The 19,280-nt window shown below is 41.8% G+C and overlaps 2 protein-coding genes across 6 annotated transcripts in view; one reads left to right on the top strand and one right to left on the bottom strand.

Annotated features, from left to right (window-relative positions):
• Positions 1-2,163, top strand: part of MUSK (muscle associated receptor tyrosine kinase) — a 46,374-nt gene extending 44,211 nt beyond the window's left edge. For all 4 annotated transcript variants that reach the window (XM_081943385.1, XM_081943386.1, XM_081943384.1 and 1 more), the window contains one exon: positions 557-2,163. The gene's annotated coding sequence lies outside the window, so the exon portion shown is untranslated. The remainder of the gene's footprint in view (positions 1-556) is intronic.
• Positions 2,164-16,213: 14,050 nt separating this feature from the next.
• The window catches only part of LPAR1 (lysophosphatidic acid receptor 1), a 94,369-nt gene continuing 91,302 nt past the window's right edge, over positions 16,214-19,280 (bottom strand). For both annotated transcript variants that reach the window (XM_081940756.1, XM_081940755.1), the window contains one exon: positions 16,214-18,882. In XM_081940756.1, coding sequence (XP_081796882.1) covers positions 18,581-18,882 — 302 coding nt within the window. In that variant the 3' untranslated portion in view covers positions 16,214-18,580. The remainder of the gene's footprint in view (positions 18,883-19,280) is intronic.

Genomic DNA, 19,280 nt, shown 5'->3' with positions numbered 1-19,280 from the left:
GGCCGCAGCCCAAACGGAGAAGTTTCTTTTCTCAGAAATGTCAGAAAGAGGCAGGCAGGCTTTCTGAGAAGAGAAACTTCTCCTTTCTCCTCCTCCCCCCCCCTTCTAGCACTGATGATGAAAGTTATGCTCGGAGTGGGGCGGCGGCGGTCGGCGGTGGGCAGCAACGGCCCACGGTCAGCCCGCGGTGCAGGCGGCTCCTCAGCGCACAGCCTCAGATTAGCAGAGCCGCGATCCCCTTCCCCTGCACATGTGGTCCCATTCCCCTCCTTCCTGAGCCAACATGAAGGGGACCGTGGCTGCGCTGATTGAGGCTGGAGCTGAGGAGCCTCCTGCACATGTCCCATTCCCCTTGCAAGGATCCTGGGCTCGCCCGATGTAAAAAATGGCGAGATCGGCACACTTGGGGCTGCTGCTGAGATGTCCAGGGAGGCTAAACCAAGCCGCGCGCCTCTCCCAGCCACTTTCACGGCTTCCTGGAGTAATTCTTTTTTATTTTCATGATGAGAGTGGTGAGGCTCCGCCTCCCCTGACTGCACGTCACTGATCTGTAGAGCTCCAGGTTCACAAAGTCTGCTGAAATCTTTTCTCGCAAATAGGTAAGAGGGAATAAACAAGGACAAATCTTGTTTTATATCTTTCAGTGGTGAATATTATTGTATGGATAGATTAGGAGCTATTATTTTGATTAAATACTGTCTCGGTTCCATGAAGTTTTATTGGTTTATGAAAATATCATGTAAATACAAAAATACAAAAGAAAATAATGGGAAAACGAGGGAGGCGGGAAGGGAAAAGTGTAGGGAAAGAGAAGAAAGAAAGAAAGAAAAGATGTTGACTTCTGACTCCTTTTGGTGCAGTAGAATAAGGTAATAGCATCAAACCTCATCTTTTTACTTTTATATAATAACATAGATTAGCCATTTCTATAACAACAAACCTATCTAATTGGTAAAAGCCAAAATCAAAGCTTCATTTTTCCCCGCCTCAAGCACAAAGTCCAAAAGTGGTTTCCATGTAGAAACAAAATTAATTATGCTCTTTTCTTCAATCAGAGCAGTCAATTTGGCCATCTCTGCTAATTCCACCAACTTTTGCAGCCACATTCATCCATTGTGGGAATCAAAATGTCCTTCCATTTTTGTGCATAAAGTAATCTTGCTGCCATCAACAAAAAGTATATAACATCAAAGTACCATTCCCCCCCCCCCCAAGTCTTCTTCCATTAAACCCAAAAGAGAAGCCTCTGGTTTTATCTTTATATTCGCTTTAACAATCTTCTGTATTAAGATGTGAATCCTACTCCAATGTTTCTTTGCTTTGTCACATGTCCACCAGATTAAATACTGTCTCAAGGGGAATTTAAGTTGCCTTCTGTTGCCATTTTAGAGTTTTCTCTCTTTTGGGTTTGAATATTTTATTATTATTATTATTATTTGACTTCTTAGTCGCCCCCTCTCCCCCAAGGGACTCATTTCAATATATCTCATGTTATGTTCCCACCTGTGTCAGTTGAACTCGTAGTGGTAGGTGCCGTTTCATTTCATAGACTAGATTATTGCTGTTCTACTGATAATATATCAAGTTTCTGAATTAAGATAACAGTGCAGTTAACTAAAGCACACCCCAAAACAAGAAATTTAAAGTTTATGCTTGGATTTAAATACTGGATGGGGAATCCAAGAGGAATACGGAAAGGGTCAATTGACAAGTTTTGTGGTGAACCTAAGCTGCAACAATTAATATTTGTTAGTTTTGTATAACCAGATATTATGCAAATCAAACAGGAAGTGACAAATCAAAAATAACTGCTCATAGAAATGGTCATTATCATTTGCCATTTTGTTTAAATACGAATGCAAAGGATCTCACAAGCATGAAGAGCACAACTTTTCAGGCAGCTGGGATGAACACACTTATACAATAAGACATATCAGCATTTTCCAAAGCCAAACTCTAGAGTAATTAGGGCTTTTTGTATTTCATTAACTGGGACTTGATGGGAAGGTGCTAGTTTTCCTTTTTCCATAGCTTTGCCTACCATTGCAAAAATGCTGTATCGAGGGTTAATTCTAGAAATCAATCTATACAATGTATAAACCTGTTTCTAGTTTTATAACTTTTGTTTCATAAAATATAGAAATAAACTTTATTTTACATTGATATTGGAGACTTATTTTGAATGGCATGTTGTCTGTCATGGTTCTTTCTCAAAGGTGACATTTATGAAAAGCAAAATATAATCCCATTTCTGCGTTGCAAACCTATCATGAACTAATAAATTATCACCAGATTTGAAGCAAGCCCCCTCCCTCTCAAGGTTCAGAAGTGGACTCAAAATATATTTATTTATTCAGGCTGTTGGAAGAAATGTCCTTCTGGGTTTAGTTCCAAGTGGGGAAAAAGACACTGGAAACATGGAAGCTGCTTGGAAAGATGGTTTAATGGTGGACAGGATCACATGGCTTAAATTCCTCAACAGAAAGGGGGATCAGATGCTTCCAGATGTTGGGTGAAGAAGAAAAGAGAGCAAGATGCTGAAAGTTCCTGGTTTTATGCCCTCTCTGGCCTTTCATCTTGATCTTGTATTCTGATTGGTTGTCAGGCTTCCAGAGGGACATGCAGGGGCAACTCTGTAGGCTGTGCTTTGAATCCAGGTTTGGTTGCCTTGCTGGCTGATGTAATTTTCCCAGGTGCCTTGTAGTCAGTTTCTGTAGAAGACTAATCCTACAATTGTTACATAGAGTAGAATAGCTCAGGCTTTAATGGCTCATTGACAAAGGTGCGGGGGCAGGGGGGGTGGGACAGGAAGCTGCAGGGAGCTACTTTGTCTTTCAAAACATGTTTCTCCCTTTTCACATCCAGGGAAATATAACATTCTGCCTTTTTAATATTTCCTAGGATATTTCATTTTTCTAGGAAAGGGGTGGGTTTTAACTTCCTACAAGGCCAATAACAATCTAATATGTTTGTTTAGAATTCAGGGGGGATTGGCTTATTTAAATGTTTTATTATTGTTTTTGTAGCATTTCTCATAGCCGCTAAGGAACTGGACAGCATATGAACTTGCTAAACAAAAAGCAAATATATTAATGTATTTAATATGAAGAACTGCGTTTCTGCGATCTGGTTGGTTAGTATCAGATTTCCAGAGTGCAAGCCTTTGGAGCTATGAATTGCTGACCTCCGTTCTAAATGATTTTTCTTACAGCTGATTTTATATTTGGTTTGAATACTATGGGAATTTGTCCCCAAAGGAAAGGTCATGGGAAGATATATCAGATTTTTTTTGCCTAAAAATTCAGCCCCACTCATTTTTATGTAGATGTGTACCTGGTATCCCAGAGGCAATCACCAAATAAATATCACTGATATCAGTATTGCAACATTTTGACTGCCATGTTACTTCTGGGACACTCCGCCTCTAAACACTCATATATATAATCCACCATCACAGAAAGCATGAATGGGTAGCAACTGCATAATGATTCACAACTTATTATGAATGACAGCTCTACGTGCGGCTAAAACTTAACAGCTACTGTTGAAATGCTGCACATATAAGCTCATTTCAGGCCTCGTATATTGACTTTGAGGAGTAGATGGTATGTATTGACCAGGTGCAGAGGGATATTTCTGTGCTTCAGTCATAGAGGACTTTGAATTTTTGTGACTTTAGCCGGAGGATCAACATCCTGTGTAAACAAATAGCTTGGTGAAGAGCCGATCCAGTAGGGTTAGTGAATGAAAAGAGTATCATTCATTCTCCTTGGCAGTGATATCACTGACTTCTAAATTTACTAGTTGTAATTTGGAGCTGGGTTTAGTTCATGATCTGGGATGCCAAGAAATGAGACGGGCCGGGTTGGATTACAGAGGAGGAGGGTGGGGATCTTGAGCCCAGCGAACAGAATGATACAGCATGTCTCCAATTTAAGAACAGGAAGTTCTTAAGGTCCAGACATGTGACGGTCTGTTGAGGAAAACGCCAAGTGCACTTCACCCCTGGTGAAAAGTCTGCAGAATTATGGAATGGCTGGAAATCCTTTCATACCCACTTACAGCAATCCCACGGTAGCTGATCCGAGAAATAGGGTATGAATTGCAACTATGGACTTGTAAGGCCCTAGACCTGTGATGGCAAACCTATGGCATGTGGAGCCGTATCTGCCAGTACATGAGCCGTCAGCTCCAGCGCGCATGCGCACGCCAGCCAAACTAAGTTTTGGCCCTCCGGGGACACGGGAGAGGCTGTTTTCGCCCTCCCCATGCTCCGGAGGCTTTCGTGGAGCCTGGGGAGGGCAAAAAACAGCCTCCCCTGGCCTCCGGAGGAAATACCAAGCTCAGCTTGGAGGCAAGCAGTGCGGTGTGCATGGGGGAGGGGTGTGGGGGAGGGGCGTGGGGGTGTTTGTGTGCGCATGCGCATGTGGGGGTGCACTTTGCATTATGGGTGCTGGCACGCGCATGCGATATCATGCGCTCCCTCGCATTTTTGGCACACAACAACAAAAAAGTTCACCATCACTGCCCTAAACAATTCCTAATAAAGCGATCAAAAAGACTTCATTTTTCTGATGCAATCACGGAAAGGATGAGTTTCATCTGCAAAAGGAGTGCTCATATATAATCTCACTACACCTATCATTTGAATAATTGAATATTTGTGCCTTGAGACATGCAAGGTTGGCCTTAGGCTAAGGCTGAATAGGCACTGGCCTAGGCTGCCAAAGCTTAGAGCAACAGCCCCCAACCTTTTTTTTGGCATGAGGGACAGGTTTCATGCAAGACCATTTTTCCATGGATTGGAGTTGGGGGAAGAGGAGTGCGCAATCTAGATCCCTCCCGTGTGCAGTTTACAGTAGGGTTTGCGCTCCTATGAGAATTTAATGCCAGGTGATCTGAGGTGGAGCTGAAGCAGTGATGCTAATGCTGAAGAACAGCTGCAAATACAGATGATTTGCTCGCGCACTTGCTGCGCATCTGCAGCTGTGGGGCCCAGTTCCTAACAAGCCACAGACTGATACTGGTCCATAGCCCGGGAATTGGGAACCCCAGCTTATAGGATCCTGCAGTACCCTCTTTGAGAATCATTCTAAAAATGTAAATCTTCAATTGACTGTGTTCTGATCTAGACTTTCCAAAAGCATGAAGCCAACTCCTTGTCCCAATAAAACCTCTTTAGTTTAAGATGAATTCCTCTCCAGCAAAGTCCCAGCCAACAGTCTTTCAAGAGATTTCACAAGTACAGACCTTTATCAGGCTTGGAGAGTTGCCAGGCAGATATGTTCCAAACACCACTCTGTAGCAGACAATACTTGGCAAGAAGTCAGGAACAGATCTTCACTCTAATGAATTGAACTAATTGTCTCCTGCAAACTCCCCTCCCCTTTCGCTCCTCTTTATTCCCTATGGGAGGGGCCATTCACTGTCCACCTGTCTTTACTCCTGAGTCGACCATTGTTCCTTAGCTGTTCCCTCCTCCTGGCAGCTCTGCGCAGGCGCACACTGGGAACAGGCTCCAGCTGTTCTTTTGCCTCACTGATGTCTGACTCCAAAGGCAGCTGATAACTGTCGGACAGTCCTGGCCCCATCTCTGCCTCCAACGCAGAGCCCTCATCAGAGCCTTCCCCAGACTCCAGGACTGGCCCATGTTCCTCCTCAACCTCCTCACTGTCCGAATCTGCTGCCAGATCCGCTGGCCGTTGGCAGGCCACAACAGACGGCAGAAGATGTCAGGCAACATGCCCTAAAGGTGCCATTTGTCTTGAGCCAACATCAGGGACAGGGTTCCAGAAGGCAGAAAAAAATAATGAGCTGCTGTTTCAGTCCTATCATTTAAACCACTTTGCAATAGAATTGTATTATTTTACCAAAAGGTTTTATGGGATCAGATCAGGGAATTACATAATCCAAGATCGTGTTTTATATGGTGGAAAGCCCAATGATTTTGGAAATATGTGGCCAGGTACGAATAAAAATAGACATCAAGGGCACATCTTTGGATGGAATGTGTTGCCTTTTCACAGAGTGCTTTTAAAGATGAGCATACGTTTTCTTGGACTGAGTGGATAGAACTGAATCTTCTCCATAAAGCCCTTGGTCCAGCCGAGATGCATTGCTCATCCCTGCTAGCATATCATTCTTGCTCAAAAAAGCACTGACCTATCTCTGATCTTCTGATGGGCAGAAGCTACTGTTACCCAATCGAGCAAATCAGCACAGCATTATTTTGGTCAGAAGCACAGCTCATGGTATTTGGTGGAAACCGTATTTCCTTGAATAGCTGACAAAGAAAAAAAGAAACCCTTTTAGAGATTGGCACAGACTCTTCTAATGCAGACTGCAATGTTTCAGTTGCAGTCCAGTTTTATTAGTGACTTCCATGACGGAAACCATCATGCCAAACTAATGAGGCTGTTGTTTATTCCAAACCATATGTTGACTCAGCACGATGTTGCACAAATATTTTTCTTGGCTAACTTACTGTGTAATTAAGCACCCATTTTAAAACAATGTTTCTAACCCCCCTCCCCCCTCCCCGTCCTAAAGAACAAACTCGAATAGGCCCAAGAGTTTCCTAATTTGGCAGTAGTGTTTAAAATGTTTTAGAGGATTTGGAAAGATAAGGCTGTGTTTAAAAAAAACAACACAGAGTGTGTACATAATGGAATCAAACTGATGATTCCACGAAAGCTAACAAAATATTTTTTTTCCACTGAGAAAAGCTTGTTTAATCAGCCTCTTCCCAACTTGACATCCTCCAGATACATTGGGATTATAGTTTCCCAAATCCAGATGATCAACTATTTCTTGAGTTCAAATTCATTTTTGGTATGTGTACGGTGCACAGCAGAGTTGAGGAGCAAAGAAAGGGAAAGGAGGGCATAAGGCAGGGGTGCTGGCTGGGGAATTCTGGGAGTTGAAGTCCACAAGTCTTAAAGTTCCCAAGTTTGGACACCTCTGGCATAAGGCAATCAGAAAGAATGATAGAAATCAATTTGCATTAATAACTTAAAAAGAAAATCTTTTAGCCCATTTTGAAATTCAGTTTCTACTTTAAGGAACTATTGGTAGTCCTCGACTTACAGCAGTTCATTTAGTGACTGTTCAAAGTTACAACGCCGCCGGAAAAAATGACATGGTGGTTTTTCACACTTATTATCATTGCAACATCTCCATGGTCACATGATTTACATTCTGATGCTTAACAACTGGTTCGTATTTATGATAGTTGTAGTGTCCCGGTGTCATGTGATCCCTTTTGTGACCTTCTGACGAACAAAATCAATGGGGAAGCCAGATTCATTTAATATAAGTAACTATGTAACTAGGGGACACAATGGCTCAGGGGCTAAGACGCTGAGCTTGTCGATCAGAAAGGTGGGCAGTTCTGTGGTTCGAATCCCTGGGGCTGCATAAAAGAGTGAGCTCCCGTTACTTGTCCCAGCTTCTGCCAACCTAGCAGTTCGAAAGCATGTACAAATGCAAGTAGAAAAAATAGGAGCCACCTTTGGTGGGAAGGTAACAGAATCCGGTGCGCCTTTGCCATTTAATCATGCCAGCCACAAGACCATAGAGACCAGTGACGTGCGGTGAGGTTTATGGCTGGTGAGGCTGGTGACGTCATCAGCGCGAGCCGCGGTCCCCTTCATGTTGACTCAGGAAGGCAGGGAATGGGACCACGTGTGCAGGAGGCTGAAGCTGCCTCAGCCTCCTGCACATGTGGTCCCATTCCCCTCCTTCCTGACTCCTGAGTCAACATGAAGGGGACCACGGAGCGCGCTCCACAGGACCACGGCTCACGCTCTGCTGTCCCCTTCATGTTGACTCAGGAAGGCGGGGAATGGGGCATGTGCAGGAGGGAGGCTGAGGCTAGAGGAGCCTCCTGCACACATGATCCCATTCCCGGACCATTTGTGCAGAAGGCTCCTCAGCGCGTTTTCCCTTTTCCCTTTCTTTTTATTTTCATGATGAGAGCGGTGAGGCTCTGCCTCCCCTGCCTCCCCTGACCGCACGTCCCTGATAGATACAGTGCTGGCTCTTTGGCTTTGAAACGGAGATGAGCACCACGCCCTAAAATCGGGAACGACTAGCACATACGTGCAAGGGGAACTTTTACCATTACCTTAACCATGTTACTAACTTAACAACTGCAATGATTCACTTAACAAACATGGCAAGAAAAGTAATAAAATGGGACAAAACTCACTTAATGAATTTCTCACTTAGCAACATAAATCCTGGGCTGCATTGTGTTCATACGTCAGGGACTACCTGTACACATTTCATTCCTGTCTTCCCAAGCCTCACCACTCTATTCTCGCAATCTCATGCCCCTTCCCCTACCCTGCAGCAGCCATTAACCTGTCTGTTGATCTGCTTGTGAGCAACCTGGAACTTGCCATTTTTCTGCCAGATTCTGCACTGATGTGGTTGTGAGAAGCCAGCAGGGTGATCCATGGGATTTACCTAACAATGGCAGTTGGGTCTGCAGGGATTGCTGTCACTAAATGGGTTGGTCACATTTCATGATCATATCACTTACCAATGGAAATTCTGGTACCAATTGCAGTTCTAAGTTGAAGACAACCTGAATATATTTTCATCGCATGCAGATAAATTGAATGCTGGTTACACAAGTGTGATCCATGTCCTAGTGCTATCATCTTCCAGTATCCCCACAACCAATGGTGGGATTCAGCCAGTCACACCTATTCGGGAGAATCGGTTGTTAACTTTCTAAGCAGTTCGAAGAACTAGTTGTTGGAAGAAATTTCATTTTGGTTTTTTTTCTCCACTTTACAGGGCTAATCCTGTAAGGAAGGCTGGAAGGAAACATTCTGGTGTTGATTCTAGCCTAATCTTTATTGCCCTGCTTAGAGAAACTGCTTCTCCAGTTAACCCTTATTACATTGTAACAGCTAAAGCGAGGCGCCCATTGACGTGAGTGACATTGGGTTGGCCACACCCACCCAGTCACATGACCACCGAGCCCCACCTACACAGCTGGTCATTAGGGCAGAGAACCGGTTGTTAAATTATATGAATCCCATCACTGCCCACAACTGATCATTTTTATTTTGGTGAGTTAGTGCAATTGAACAAGCTGAAGCTTTCCAATGGGTTAAACCTCTATTCTTTTTATTGTATTAGGATAAATTACAAAAAAAAACCCCCACTGTTCTTTGGCATCATAAGGTGAGTTGACCTCATATTGCTTTTTGTTTCCAAGAGAAATATAATAATCTATCGTGTTGTTTTGTTTAAAAGGAGCATTCCACACCGCTTATCTATTCGCATTGTTTAATTTTGTAATGTTTCCAAAAGGTTTTAAAGAAAGTCTCCATTTTAATGTGGTCCTGAATTCAAAAGACCACTGCCGAGAAAAACGTTTTCCACAATTTTGTATGACCTTCCAAGACCACACATGTGTGTGCCCCCCCTCTTTGGGAAATAGGCAGATTTCCCATAGCAATTTTGATTATAAAATTAAAACCTATGTTCGTTTTGAGATTTTACTCTCCTTTAGCCAGTCCAATAATAAGCAGAAATTTAAAAGAGAATTAATGTGGAATATACTATGCCGGTCACCTTTCTTTGTAACCTAAGAGCAGCAGTTTAAGATAGAAAATGAGGCCAAGTGTAGTTAATAGGACAGTTATAGATAGTCCTCGGCTTATGACCATAATGGAGCCGTAACAGAGACATAGTCTGTTAAGGTATTTATATTTAATAGCTGGAGCAATGGGTTTGTACAATGAGCCAGAACACACAATTATAGTTTACTGGTTGGAGAGTGTTGGTTTCTGTGTAAGGCAATCTGCACTGTGATTGGTTGCCATGAGTCTGGAGGGCGGGGGGTGTCCTTTCCCACCTGTCTTTTTCCTTCTGTGTGTCCTATATCCTCTGTGCAGAGGTGGGCCAGAGGTGGTATTCAGCAGGTTCTGACCAGTTCTGGAGAACCAGTAGTGGAAATTTTGAGGAGTTCGAAGAACCAGTAAATAACACCTCTGACTGGCCCCTCCCCCATCTATTCTCGGCCTCCCTAGTCCCGGCTGATTAGGAGGGAATGGAGATTTTACAGTATCCTTCCCCTGCCACGCCCACCAAGCCACGCCCACAGAACCAGTAGTAAAAAAATTTGAATCCCACCACTGGTTAAGGTATTTATATTTAGTAGCTGGAGCAGTGGGTTTGTGCAATGAGCCAGAAGACACAGTTATAGTTTCCTGGTTGGAGAATGCTGGTTTCTGCGTAAGGCAATCTGTGTTGTGATTGGTTGCCCTGGCTCTGGAGGGGGAGTTTCCTGTTTCCCCCAGACCTTTTCTTCTGTGTGTCCTGTATCCTCTGTGCTGAGGTGGGCTGCACATACGATAACAACCTGCACTGGCTACCTGTGGCTTTTCGGGTGCGTTTCAAGGTGTTGACTATCATCTTTAAAGCGCTCCATGGCACAGGACCTAGGTATCTGCGGGATCGCATCCTACCCCATACATCCCTGCGGCCGATTCGCTCTCACAGAGAGGAACTCCTCCGGGTGCCGTCCACTAGGCAGTGCCAGCGGGCGACGCCCAGGAGTAGGGCCTTCTCTGTGATGGGCCCGACCCTCTGGAATGACCTCCCCCCTGACATCAGAATAACCACCGATCTCCGCTCCTTCCGCAAGAAACTTAAGACCCACCTGTTCAACTTAGCTGGTCTGGCCTAACCGTAGTTTTAATCTTTCTAGCCTGTATTTTAAATTTTTAGGGGTAGTCTTTTTAGGTTGCTTTTTAATTTTTATTACTGTACAGCCTAACATTTAATCTGATTTTAGGGGTATTTAAGATTATTTATTTTGTACATGGTTTTTAGCTTGCTGTCTGTACACCACCCCGAGTCCCCTCAGGGAGAGGGGGCGGTCTATAAATTCAATAAATTCAATTCAATTCAATTCAACCGCTTCGTCGGAAATGTGTGCACACATGGCTGGCTCCCAAACCTGCTATTCAATTGGCAAGGGAACCTAAAGCTAGTCAGCAGAAGTGATCAGGACAAGGGCAGTTGCAGTGAGGGAGAGACAATGTACCAGATGTAACTTTGAAACTGGGTTATAAGTACCTTTTGGAGGGTCTAACACAGTGTTTCTCAACCTTGGCGACTTTAAGTCCTGTGGACTTCAACTCCCAGAATTCCTCAGCCAACTGGCTGTGGGATTCTGGGAGTTGAAGTCCAGAGGACTTAAAGTCGCCAAGGTTGAGAAACACTGGTCTAACATAATTTCCATTTTAAATCAAGAACTAGCCATACTCGAAAACAATTTCCAGAAGTGGTTAATTGGATCTTATCCCTGCATCGCTGTATGAAATGTTGCAGTAAGGCAACCCAACAACTGCATTTTGTTCAACTGTTTGTTTCCCCTTTAGTCAAGGGGAATTCACTGAAGTTGTCAAAAAAGTCAAGGCAGTGGGCGCACCCTCATAATCAAGCTCGCCTCTGTTTTAAGGTACATTACACAAGTCAGAAAGAGCCATGGTTTCAAATATTCAGTCAAACCCACTTTCTTGATTCTTTTGGCCCCTCCTGAAAAGGTCCTTGTCTTTAATTCTCCCCATCTGCAGAGGTTGTGGGGAGGAGGGCAAGAATCCCAAGATACGAAGGAATATGGAATATGAATGGCAAGATTTGGCATTTTTGTTGGAATATTTTGTAGGAACATTGACCTTAGAAAGTTGCATAAATGTTACCATAGCAATAGCACTTAGACTTATATACCACTTCATAGTGCTTTTACAGCCCTCTGTAAGCGGTTTTCAGAGTCAGCATATTGCCCCCAACAATCTGGGTCCTCATTTTACCCACCTCGGAAGGATGGAAGGCTGAGTCAACCTTGAGCCTGGTGAGATTCGATCTGGCAAACTGCTAGCAGCCGGTGAACTGCAGAAGTAGCCTGCAGTACTTCACTCTAACCACTGCACCACCGCGGCTCTTTACAAAAAGAACACAGACAATGCATCCATACTAGCTTGACCTATGGATAACCTCAGCCTTTATTTTTGCTGCTAAGAAATTGGGTTTTGACAGAGGCATGTGGGAAACTACCAAGTTAAAGAGTCTTATGATATACAGTGGAACAGCTCAAATCCCAAGAAGGCTGCATGGATTAAAATAACATACATTCTCAGGATATTTTTGTGGCAGGTATATTTAAGCTGAACCTTTAAAGAATTTTGTAAAACAAAACCATAACTTGTATCCATAACTATAAAACTGAGCTTAAATACAAGTGGTATTCTCTGAAGAAGGAAAGTATATTAACTGGAATGGTCAAAAGAGCTTTCCAGTAATTGTGGTTCAGGAAAAAAAAAACACCTTTAAATCAGAAATTGGGAGATTTTATCCTCTACTTATGGCTGAAATACAGCTCTCAGCATCCAAAATCCCTGGGATTGCTGTGACTATATTTAAAGAGATATGAATTTATCAACCCTGTTTTACAATTAGCACAATTTTCCATATCTCATAGGGATATGTGCATATTTGCAGATATGCATATTTGCAGTCGACTACACAGGGAAACTCCATTTTAACTAGAGCTGACAGAAATAAGCCACTTAACATTTTGAAAATGTCCTTTAAAGATAGCCCTTTAAAACCATTTGTTTAAAGTCCATCAAAGTTTCAACGGCACTGGAAAAAGTAACTTATGGCCAGTCCTCGCAGTTACAACTATTGCAGCATCCCTATGGTTGTGTGATCAAAATTCTGGTGCTTGGCAACTGCCATGTATTTACAACAGTTTCAGCATCCCATGGTCACGTGATCGCCATCAGCGACCTTACCTGCTGCCTTCTGACAAGCAAAGTCAATTGGGGGGGGAGATGGATTTGCTTAACGACCATGTGATTCCCTTAACAACTTTAAAAAACTTCCCATGACTCACTTAACTACTGCTTTGCTTAGCAATACCTAACTAACTAACTAACTAACTAACTAGTGAACTAACTAACTAACTAAATAAATGGATTTCATTTCTAAAATATAACATGCAAGATCATATAAAAGGGCAAGATGTGGCGGGATGAATTCTTGGATGTGAACTTAACCATGACTTTAAAGAAAGAAATCTTGACCACCTTGTTGAAAGCCCTGCAACAACTGGCCTTTCGGCTTTCCTCCACCCAATGTGGTTGTTCAGAGGACATGTATTGTTAAAAAAAAAAAAAAGAGCTTTGAAAATGGCTTTTGCTACCAATGGAGCAATGCTATCTAAGTAAGTAACAACCCTTGAGTGGATCTTCTCTTCAATGGCTACCATGTTCTTTTATTGGAATACAATACAACAGGATTTAGCTGAATTTGGGAAAGAAACTGACTTGAGCACCTGAATGGTAAGTTGGGATATACTGTAAATCAATCAATCATGAAGAAATTCCAGGCCATTAATGCTAAAAAGGAAACAATTCCTCAAGACAGACCCAGAATAAAAAAAGCAACAGTGTACTTTTTTAAAGAGCATGTCAAATTCTTTGTAATTTTCTGTGTGAGAGAATGATGACATTTTTTATGTGATCAGTGAGATGGATAAGCAAATGTGTCTTCAGACAGCTGTCTAAACTGTAAAGGAAATACTGCAGTTGTTATGAAAGTGGAAGGGCCTAATATAGAACACTTGCATTACGCTAGACAAGAGATAAAACTTATGCAATGCCTTTGAGAATTGCAAAAGATCATATAAATAAAAAGGAAAACATTTCCAAAATAGCTCTCCTTTGGTTTAAAGGTTTCCGAATTAAACTGGTACTTTCAAGAAACCAAAAAGAGCTGAAGTATTGAGTACTTTGGCAGTATGTGCATAATGAATTTCCTGAGTTCCTCCAATGGACCAGATTAAACCTGAGCTAGGTTCAACTACTACTTTGTGCTGTGTCTCAGTGAAATATCCAAGCAGGATTGGTCCAGATTAGCACTTGGGTGAAAGACTATCTTGGAATTTCAGAACTGTTGACTGGATAGGAAGTCAAAACAAATATCCCAGAAGAGGACAAATAACTTCTGTTCCTGACAAGAAAACTGCACGGAAGCAGTGACGTGCAGTCAGGTGAGGCAAGTGAGGCACAGCCTCACCACTCTCATCATGAAAAAAAAAAGTAAAAGGAAAAAGCTGAGCTAGTTGCTGCCTCACCGTGGATGACTCTGCTTAACCTCACTGGTGCTCTCCCTCCCCAAGTGTAGTGACTTCCTCCCCAGGCCCCCATTCATTTCTCTCTCTCACACACACAGCTGGATAAAACTATATAAAAATCTAGCCCAGCTTCACTGATTACAAGTTTCAAAAGGCAACGTGGCTCCACCTGCAATCAAACTACACTTGGGGAGGGTGAGCACAAGCGAGCACTGAGGAGACCACAGGAGGAGGCAGGAAGCCAGGCAAAGAGCCATGCTGTAGTACACACACTTCCCCCCAGCCTCTTTCTTTTGGAAGGCTCAGATCGGCTCCCCTCCGGCTTCTCTGCCTCTCCTCTCACCCCAGCCTGCCAGCAGGAAGTGGTGGGTGGGCTTTATTGTGTTCCAGGCACTTCCCACCCAGACAGCAGGCTGCATTTGCAATGGTGGAGGTGTTTGGGAAAGGCAGCAGGGGAATTGGGGTGGTGGTGGTGGCAGAGGAGCTGCTTTCAAGCCACTGGAAAAGATATCCAATCCAACTTTTGTGTGTGGGGGGGTTTGTTTGAGAGTGAGTGAGAGAGGGAAGGGGTAGGAGAGATAGTCCAATCCAACTTCTGTGTGTGTGTGTGTGTGTGTGTGTGTGTTTGAGAGAGGGGGAGGAAGGGAGAGAGGGAGGAAGGAGGGGAAGGAAAAGAAAAAGAAAAAGAAAGAAGGAGCAAAGGAGAAAAACAAATGCTGTCGCTTTAAATTGGAACTGAGCATGCCTGGCTGTGGAATTCTGGGAGTTGAAGTCCACAAGTCTAAAAATATTTGAAACCCAGCACTGTCAGTGCCTCACCAGTCATAAACCTCACCGCACGTCACTGCACGGAAGTGGCCATGGAAATTATCTGACTGAAATTTGTCTTGAAGGAGACTTTACCTTTTATTTAGGGGTTCAAGATATCCATGAGGTTTCTTTGGTTTTCATCTTGGTATATTATATGAATGAACTCATGCAGTATATTTGGAAAAAAAAATGTCTAAAGCAAAAGGATGGGGCCAGGCATGGTCTTTGTTGTCCACTGCTCTGTCTCATTTGCAATTTTTTTTGCAAATGTCGTTATTTCTCATTTGCAACTTTCCCCATTGCTTTTCATATGCCACCAAAAAAAAAAAAAAAAAAAGGAAAGAAAGTCACAGTAGCTCTATAGATGTTAGGAACTTCCTTCACTCGTACGCAAATGATATTTCCACAGCTGAAGCTGAGTTTTTCCAATTTCTTTTCTGCCTCCTTTGCCTAGATAACTGGCTGGAAACTAGGCCTATTTTAAAACTGGAAAAAATCCTGTCTGGCTGCAGCTTCTTCTTCTACTACTGAAAAACTGTGAAAAAATATGACCAAATAAAACTATAGTAACATTATTTGCATGCAATTTAAAACCCTTTTCAGAATTTAAATGCCTTTATTTGTCAGAGGTTAGCTTCCTAGTACAAGCTGTCTGTTCTGAAATGTAAGATATAATCCTGAAATGAATATAATTCTGGACATGGTAAGAAAGCACTTCAGATTTCAGAAGTTCTCAATTTCCACTTGTTCTTCCGAGCCCATGCTTACTGTACATGCATCACCAAGTCTTCATTGTCATTGTTTAATCAAGTACAGTATGAATAATAATTGAACTTCTGCAGCCAATGACCATCCAGTTTGTAAGGAACTTCCTAATGTATCAGGATGTGTTTCCAAGAAGTGTGATTTAGCATGCATATGCATTGCCAGGTTACCCCATCACAAGTATGAGCCATGCATGTCACCTTCTACTTATCCATAGCCACTTGCCAATGTGACCTCTGCCATGATTTGCCTGATGTCCAAATGTACCAAATCTAACATTTGCTACACATACAATGAAAATGAAAAAATATTTACTAGCAAAAAAATGTGTGGCAAGTTCTGGAAACCCCAGTATATGTTCTCAGGACAGAATTTCAAGAAGCTAAAAAAATAGGAATTCCAGCTACTGCAAGACTATTTTCATTACAATACTTCAAAATCTGAATAATGATAAAAAGATACACATAGCATACATTATACACTTATTGAAAAAAAACTTTATTAGTGGCTTAGCATGTAGTGTATTTTAAAACTTTCTAACATCTGGATCTGTTTTATTATACAAGTTACATAAGTAAAGACAAATGGGCTCATTGATCTCAATTTCATTATGAAATTAATATAGTATTTTTCATTAGATGAACCTTTTATGATTCCTATGTTCCCTCTGGTAGGATCAGCCGTAGTTCCCTTTAATTTTAACCTACTCGCTTTGTACATCGCTAAATAGTCTTATCTTTTTGACATTGCTATATTTTGTTTTTAGAAATCTACCTACTCTACCCAAACAAACATGACACTAGCTCAAACCTATTATCCTTCATTTGAAAGCATTTGACTGATTTGATGGAACAAGAGTTCTAAGCAAATTTTGTTATGTAGGCAGGTTTTCAACATAGAAGGGGACTTCTGCAAATTGCCATCACTATGCTATTATTTATAATGGTCCCAAATTCTTCTAAAATATCCTCAGCCTTCAGTGTAAACATTTTGTATATTTGATCTTAATAATTTACAGTTACAAAAAGAAATGTTATGTTTAAGAATCACTTTTTCATTCTTATTACTTATTTGTTGGATTTGACTACTGTCAAATATTTATTTCATGGCGTTCTGTGTAAAAACTGTGAATGGAATTTACACTTTGAGTCAGGAAAGAGTTGGGTGTGAGCAAAATTACATAAGAGACAGTGCTCCCAATTTCTCATTCTTAAAGAGTAAAATTGGAGTGCTATTTCAATTACTAAAGGGTACTATAAAAATAATTCAGTTTCAGGTCCAACATTCCTTTGCTTTCTACAACATCTTACAGCTGCCTGTAAGAGGTGCTACAAGACTAGTTCTACCACATTATAAATTATTTTCACTCTGGGTGGTAGATTAGTATTTGCAGTAGTCCACCCAATACCCACAGACCTGCTATCCAGATCATATCTTTCATTATAACTAAGGCACAGAGTGCAGTAGACATTGCTCTTAAGGCAACTGTGGAGAAATGCATTGTGAGATCATGTCTACGGAAACTATCTTGTACAGACAGCTGCAGTAATCACCTCAGTTTACATAGCTCTGAGAAATCCTCAGATATTTTTTTACAGACCATTTGGGCAATGAATGAGTGGCAGAAGCCATGTAGAAGAGAATGATGGAGAGAATCCTGGTTTATCTTCCACCTCAAGAGGCAAGTCTTAGTACTGCTGCTACCTGTTTAGGTAGCAAGTCCTCCTAGGATGTCCCTGGGCAGCTAGCATTTGGACAGACTAAGTACCATGCCATAGCTTTTGTTTGAAACATCAAGAAAAATGGGGGGGGGGGGGAGTTTGTTGTAACCATACTCACATGCAGAACCCTTTAGCAAGAAAAAAATAATCCCCCCCAAACAATGCATTTGATCACCAGAAAACAGACTTGCTTCTCAGACATTCATTTTTGGGACTGTGACATTAACCTTCCCTAAAATTTGGGACAGATCTTAAAATCTGGCAAATAAGTCTCAGCTCTCATTATTTATTTATTTTAAAAAAACACCTTCTCCTTGATGCAAGACAACAAAGAAATGCCTTTTTGATCTGATCTTTTAGGTTCTTTCTATTCCACATTAAGGTATTTGGCCACAAGAAAATTGGACTTTTGTTGCAACTTACAATCTTCCTTCTGCTCTTTATTAATGACAATTAAAATTTCAGGGATGAAATAGTCAGACAGCAACACTTTTATATCTCACTGATTTCAGTGTGAGGATTAAATGCATCTGCATATGCACAAAATGTTGCAAACATTAATAAAACACAAGGTATAAACAATTATTTCTTTCTGTTATTTTGATATAGTTCTCATTGTTATTGGCATTGTAATAATGTAAGTTAAAACTGTTTCATTCTTTGCTCAGAAAATATGTGTCCCAAAGTGAAGTGATGGGGGATGGATTATTAAACTGAAATGCATTTGAGGTGAGGGGGAAAAGACAAAGCTTTAGGCCCTAAATGAAAAGGCAATGGAGCACTTATGAAGCTTAGAGAAGTGGAAATGATTTGTGTTAGGACGTCATAAAAGCATCAGTTGATGAATGGCTAATTGGGTGACCTAAATGACTTGTCCAAATATTTTTTTTCAGCTTCCAACGTGAGCTGCTTATACTTTTTTTAAAAAAAAAAAAAGGAAAAAGGAAAAAAATGCTAGCCTAGGGAATTTTTGTGGGCTGGGCACTGGTGAATAAGCACTATAACCCTTTAGTGAATATGAAGTGTTATTCTCCTTGCTTCAAAGACTGTCAACAATGTTGTCAATAGCTTCACAACTAGGCATTCACCTAGCACGAAGTTTATCTTAGTGGGATTTTGTTCAGACCACCGAATGATCACTGCTGTGTACACCAGCCAAAATAGTGTGATTCAGTGAGGAGGCCGAGCGGTCAGAGCCTTCGGTGGGTCCGTTGGCACTCTCACTGTGCTGACAGCAAAGAATCTGCTTGAAGGTGGCACTCATTTCTTTGTCTCGGTAAGAGTAGATGATGGGGTTCATGGCAGAGTTGAATTCCGCGAGCAGCAAGAAGAACTTTTCATACGCTAGAACATCGCACTGTGGGCAGCAAACATCAAGAAGAAGCAGAACTAATCCTGGAGTCCAGCAGATTATAAAAGCACCTGGAAAAGACAAATAAAAACACATTTGGTCTTCTAGATATTATCTAATTATTATATTATATAACTGTTATATAATAATAGTTATATTTTATATAACTAGTATATACTATTACTACTACTACTACTACTACTACTACTACTACTACTAATAATAATAATAATAATAATAATAATAATAACTCCACCATTGCCGGTCCCAAGCCTGAATGAGAAAGGAGGAGGGTTGGGGTCAGGTTGGCAACCTGGCCCCATAAAAAAACGCGCCATCCCATACTACATGGTGAAAGAAACGAATAAAAATTATATACCGCATCAGTCGTCGCGCGGGTTAACAAGGGCCGCGGCGGATGTTGAGGTCCCTGGGCATCCGTCGACAAGTGGGCTACAAGTGGACCAGC

Source organism: Natrix helvetica (genome assembly GCF_964273705.1).
Source record: "Natrix helvetica genome assembly, chromosome: 2".
Lineage (NCBI taxonomy): Eukaryota > Metazoa > Chordata > Lepidosauria > Squamata > Natricidae > Natrix > Natrix helvetica.
This window is presented reverse-complemented; position numbering and strand designations above follow the sequence as displayed.